This window comes from Hipposideros armiger, unplaced genomic scaffold, assembly GCF_001890085.2.
Source record: "Hipposideros armiger isolate ML-2016 unplaced genomic scaffold, ASM189008v1 scaffold_40, whole genome shotgun sequence".
NCBI classification, from domain to species: Eukaryota; Metazoa; Chordata; class Mammalia; order Chiroptera; family Hipposideridae; genus Hipposideros; species Hipposideros armiger.
In genome coordinates, this window is record NW_017731390.1 from 5508921 (window position 1) to 5514072 (window position 5152).

Below are 5152 nucleotides of genomic sequence, written 5' to 3' on the forward strand. Positions count from 1 at the left end.
GAAGCAACGTCCTCCACAACTAGACTGAAGAACAAAACGACAGCAACTTGTCTGTTCCCCTTCCCCCAATTCCCCAGTGCTGTTCCCATCCCCCCAATTCCCCAATGAAAACCTTAAAAAAAAAAAAAAAGAATGGTGCCTGGCACTAAGTAAGTGCCTTGTATTTGTTAAGTAAATAAATAAATTTTTAAGAGGTCATGTTATATTGGTGCCTTATAAACTCTACATTTTGAATTTAGAAGAAAGATCCATGTATTTGATATGGCAAATGGCCAGGTCTCTGATAAGTCACCACAGAATACACATTAAATAATATTATTCAGTGGGGACTTTCATTAATAGCGCGAGATAAAATAAGAATGCCTGGAAGGAAGATATAGAACTCCCTGTTTTTGAACACCAGTCTCTGGAAAGGGGAGTCAGGCTATTGTAAGTGACAAGGAGAATGTGTGTCAGAATTGTGGAGAGTGGCACGAACCCTATTGAGAACCCCACGACCCATGCAACACAGAGTGAGATCTTAAAAAACATTCTTTACAAATGCCTTCTAATTAATTTAGATAGATTCCTAGTGGTGATAGGCAACATATTTTGAATAACAAATGCTAGGGCTTTATTTAACAGTACTGTTCAACAATCACATTCTGAACAAACTTTGACATGAAAAACACTGCCTTGTGTTCTCAGTTCCTAATTGTCTAAAGAAATGGAGAAAAACAATTGTATATATAATCCGAAACAGATAACAATTTTTAAAATTCTTAACTTGGGACATCAAAAGTGTACCTTATTGTATGCAGTTGAGATGATCCTAAAATATTAAAATATGAATTCAATGTGTAATAATTTGATCACATTTTAAATATATCATATGACATAGTGGTATCCTCTTCTATATATAATAAAAAACTTCTTTAGGAATGCAACAGCTGCTGTCTAATTTATCTGTTTTAAATCCATTTAGACTTTGATAAGTAGGTTTTTAAAAAGCAGAGCATAACCTTGAAAAAGATTTAAATATTTTTCCCAAAGTAGATACAGGTTTTAGATAGTACATTTCATGAAAAATAAAATACATGTTCATTTTAAAAATTATGTCATTAAGAAAAATATAAAGAAGAAAATGAATATTATTCCCAGTTACTCTTAGATTTTGTTGCATAATATTCCAGATATTTTTTAAGGCATAAAACGCACCTAAAGCATGGGCATAGACACGCAAAACACATTTTTCCTCACAAAATAGTTTAATATTTTACAGCTTACTTAATTTTACTTAAATACATGACAGGACAATTGCATAATGTTTCCTAATAGGTTTACAGTCTTCAACTATTTTTAACTAGTTTTGACATTTCTTCTATATTTGTATTGCTTATACATGTACTGTTTGACTTATTTCTTATTTATACTTTATCTCCCTAAGTAGATTATAACCTCTTTGAAGCAGGAACCCTCTTTTATCTCTTTATATTCCCTCAGGGTGGTCAACTCAGTGCCTTATTCATAGTAGATATTCAATAAACACATGTAGATTGACAGCAATGGATTAATTTCCTTGGAAAATGCTATTAATGCCCAATTCCTGAGCACAAAGATAAGTAGCCCTCAAGAGTCAGTGTGGATTTAATATCCAAAGGAGTCAACATTGTGAATAGAATTCTAAGTAACAATCGGATCTATAACACATGGAAGGGACTGCATTATCCAAGGAGTGGTCACTCTTGGCCACAAAAGACAAAGAGTTCCTTTGGGCAGAAGAACATGTCTTGTACCACATAAGAGGAAGTGTTTGACTTCAAGGCTTAATGTCAGGGGCTTACATTCTCCTGGGTGTTTTTCCTGAACATTGCTGATTATAATTACATTAGTAAGAACTTATTTAATCATTCATTACTCATTGCTCCTCAGCTTCAAAATCAGGTGATGGGCAAGATATCGCCTAAGGTTCCTTCCACCTCTACTATGCTGGGCTCTCTATGCTGGGCTAAGAGGTGTCAAGTCAGTGAAAGAACCCTTTGACTGGGCATGTCAGTGTCAGGCCAGGTCAGCCTCCTTACTGGTCACTGTGGAAGGACATTTCTCAGGTGTTTGGCGTACCTGGAATTGTGACCACAAGTGACTCTGTGTTATGTGATCAGGATATAGCCATGGCCACCTTCCTCACTCAGCTACTGTGCCCTATAAATGCCATTTCCAAGGATAATGAGATAATCAGACTTCGGTTATTGCAGAAAAACAATTTAAGAGGATTATTCAGCATCTTGCTTTGAAGATGTCTGGACGAAACAGAGAGGCAGAGTCTACTGAAAGGAAATATCGCAAAGACCATGATTTTTATGCTGAGAGTACAAAGTTTATTAGAAAATGGACACCATGATATGAGAAGAGAGGGTGTTCTTCATCAGCAGTTAGTCTGAAAAGGCATCTTCAGTGCCTACTCTGAGCTAGTTTGAAGAGCCTGGAAATGGGCTACTCAAGAAAAGGCATGTTGTTCTACAGCGAAGCTAAGAGACAGCAGAATTGACCCCGCCATCTACTGGGGGACCCTTAGTGATGATGCACAGCTCAGCAGCAGCAGGGGTAGGTCCTGCAGGTGGTGCGGCAGGGGGCAGGCTGGCAGCAGGGGGGCCGGCAGCAGGGGGCCTGCACACAGATGGGCTGGCAGCAGGTGGAGGCCCAGCAGCAGGGCCGGCAGACCACGGCCGTGCAGGACGTGGGGCAGCAGGCGATGGGGCGGCAGCAGCCCGCCTGCAGGCCACAAGGGTCACAGCAGATGGGCCGGCGGCAGGGCTCGCAGATGGGGCGCGTGCAGCGGGTCACGCAGGTCACGGGGCGGCACACTGTGGTCTGGCAGCAGCAGGGGCGGCAGCAGCAGGGGTCGCGGCAGCAGCAGGGCTGGCAGCAGCAGGGCTGGCAGCAGCCTCCCCCACAGCCTGAGGAGCAGGTGGAGCCGCAGCAGGAGCCGGTCATGGTGGTGTCTGGGTTTGGGTGGGGCTGGTGAGAGGAGTTGGGTGTTCTCAGGTGTGACTGTCTTCCTCCCCTTCGGGGCCCTTATATACCTGGCCAGGAGATAATGGCCACCCCAGGACATATGGTCACTTTCTTGCTTTTGTTTATTCTTTTTGAAATGGCTCTGGCAGGTTAGTAAGTTCTGTAAGACATATTTTGTAGGTGCTTAGGCAGTCATAAAAGTCTATTTGTTTACCTTATTTAATGGAGACATTTTATTTTTCTATTTATGGCTCAAAAATGAACTTAATGGCCCTAACTTCAAAGTCTCCAATTATCTTTGTAATTTACTGATGCGTTTGCCAGCTGGTATTTTGATGGCACAAACTAGCTCTCATGCTCTTAGAGTTCCTTACTAATAGTGGAAGTGGAATCCCCAACTTGGGGCTGTTGTATTCCACAGCTAAGCCTCCTGGGTAAAGCGAGTTCAGGAAAATACTTCAGCAACATTTTAAAAGTCACGGTTTGCCAGTTCAGTTTTTGAAACTCTTAGTACATCTTAGTAGGCCTCGATCATCAGTAGTTTCTCCCCCCCACCCCCGTTTTTTTTGTTTTTGTTTTTGGGGTTTTCTTTGGTAAAATACATGACATAAAATTTAGTATCTTAACCATTTTTGTGTATACAGTTTAGTGGCATTAAATACATTCATATTATTGTGCAACCTTAAGCACCACCCATCTCTAGAACTCTTTCATCTTGCAAAACGAAAACTCTATACCCATTAAACACTAACTCTCCATGACCTCCTCTGTCTGTCAACCACCACTGTACTTTCTTTTTTAAAAAATTATCTTCTCTTTACCACCACACCCAGTCTATGGTAATTGCCACTCAGGGTTTGTTTGTTTTTAGTCTTAGGTATGTGCCCATTGATTTCTGTCATTGTATCTTTCCAAACCAAGATGAATTTCATTTGTATAATCTTCATGATAGTATCATTGAGTTCTAACTCTGTTCCAAGCATTATGCAAAAGAAATAAATGTATTACTTTATTCTTTCTAACACTACTATGAGGCAGGTATTATGATAGTCCTCATTTTACACAGGAGCAACCAGATAAGTGACTTGCCTAAGGTCATACACTTTGTAGCGTTGAGCCAGTACTTATTCCAAAAACATCTGTGGGAACATTATTTGTAAGCGCGGGAAGCTGAAGAATGGAATTGTGGGTATCACATTCTTTGTCATTAAGCAACATCTGTTTTATTTAGGAATTTTAACAGTGGATTTATTTTTTAAATAGTTGTTATTTGGGAAATGGCTAATTTTTAGAGTCAGCTGAAAGGACTTTACATCTTACCAATATGCTCAGGAACTGGAAGAATTGTCTCCCACACAGCCTTCTCAAAATTCCAAAACATACCAGTAATGAAATAGTAACCAAGTTGGACTTCACCGAGTGATCATAGGGCACAGTGGACAAAGCCACGATCTAGATGCAGGTTGCAGTCTGACAGCATGCGAAACACCCCCAGTAGTGATCCCAGCCAGAGGGGGTCTCCAGGCCTGCCCAGTCCATACCCCAGCGCCTCCTGCTCCCCTGTCTCCCCCTGTATTAGGCTTGAGTTTATTCCTGCCTGGAAAACTAGCTGTGATATTCAATTGTTTCAAACTGCCAGGGCCTGTCGGAAGATCCTGTCACTCGGCCATTTAGTAGCTTCTTCATCGGGATTTGCTTGGCTCGGACATTTTGCTTTACAGAGAAGTCTGTTCTAGGCCTGGTTGAAGGTGCCAGGTTAAGTCTTCTCAATTATCCTGCTTGCACAGCCCCTTGTTGCTCACCCAGACCTGCACCTGCCCCTGTGCCTGAGCAGGGTGTGGACTTACTGTGGAAGCAAACACGAGCCAGTAATAGTGGTGAGCTTGGGAGAAAGCAAAACAGTCTACATCTGAGAAAACAATGGAAAGTGAGGAAGTCTCTAGAAAGCTAACGGAATATTCTGAGATGAAGGAAAACAGGTATAGTTGGAGAATTGAAAAAATGGTGGTCAAGAATATGTAGAAAGAGGGCCGGCCGAGTGGCGCGATGGTTAAGAACCGGCTTGGGACGCCAGAGGGCCCCGGTTCGGATCCCACATATGCGGGCCAGTGACACTGCCCTCTACAGCTAAGATGCTGAACAACAGCTCAACCTGGAG

The 5152-nt window shown here is 41.8% G+C and overlaps 1 protein-coding gene across 1 annotated transcript; it reads right to left on the reverse strand.

The window, feature by feature from the left end:
* Positions 1–2568: 2568 nt before the first annotated feature.
* LOC109380751 (keratin-associated protein 2-4-like) lies at positions 2569–2973 on the reverse strand. The gene has a single exon (XM_019638619.1). It carries the CDS (start codon positions 2971–2973, stop codon positions 2569–2571), a length of 405 nt encoding a protein of 134 aa, XP_019494164.1.
* Positions 2974–5152: the final 2179 nt, after the last annotated feature.

Bases quoted from the DNA above. Each gene is read 5' to 3' on its own strand.
- LOC109380751 (XM_019638619.1), bottom strand. From the start codon at position 2,973: ATGACCGGCTCCTGCTGCGGCTCCACCTGCTCCTCAGGCTGTGGGGGA.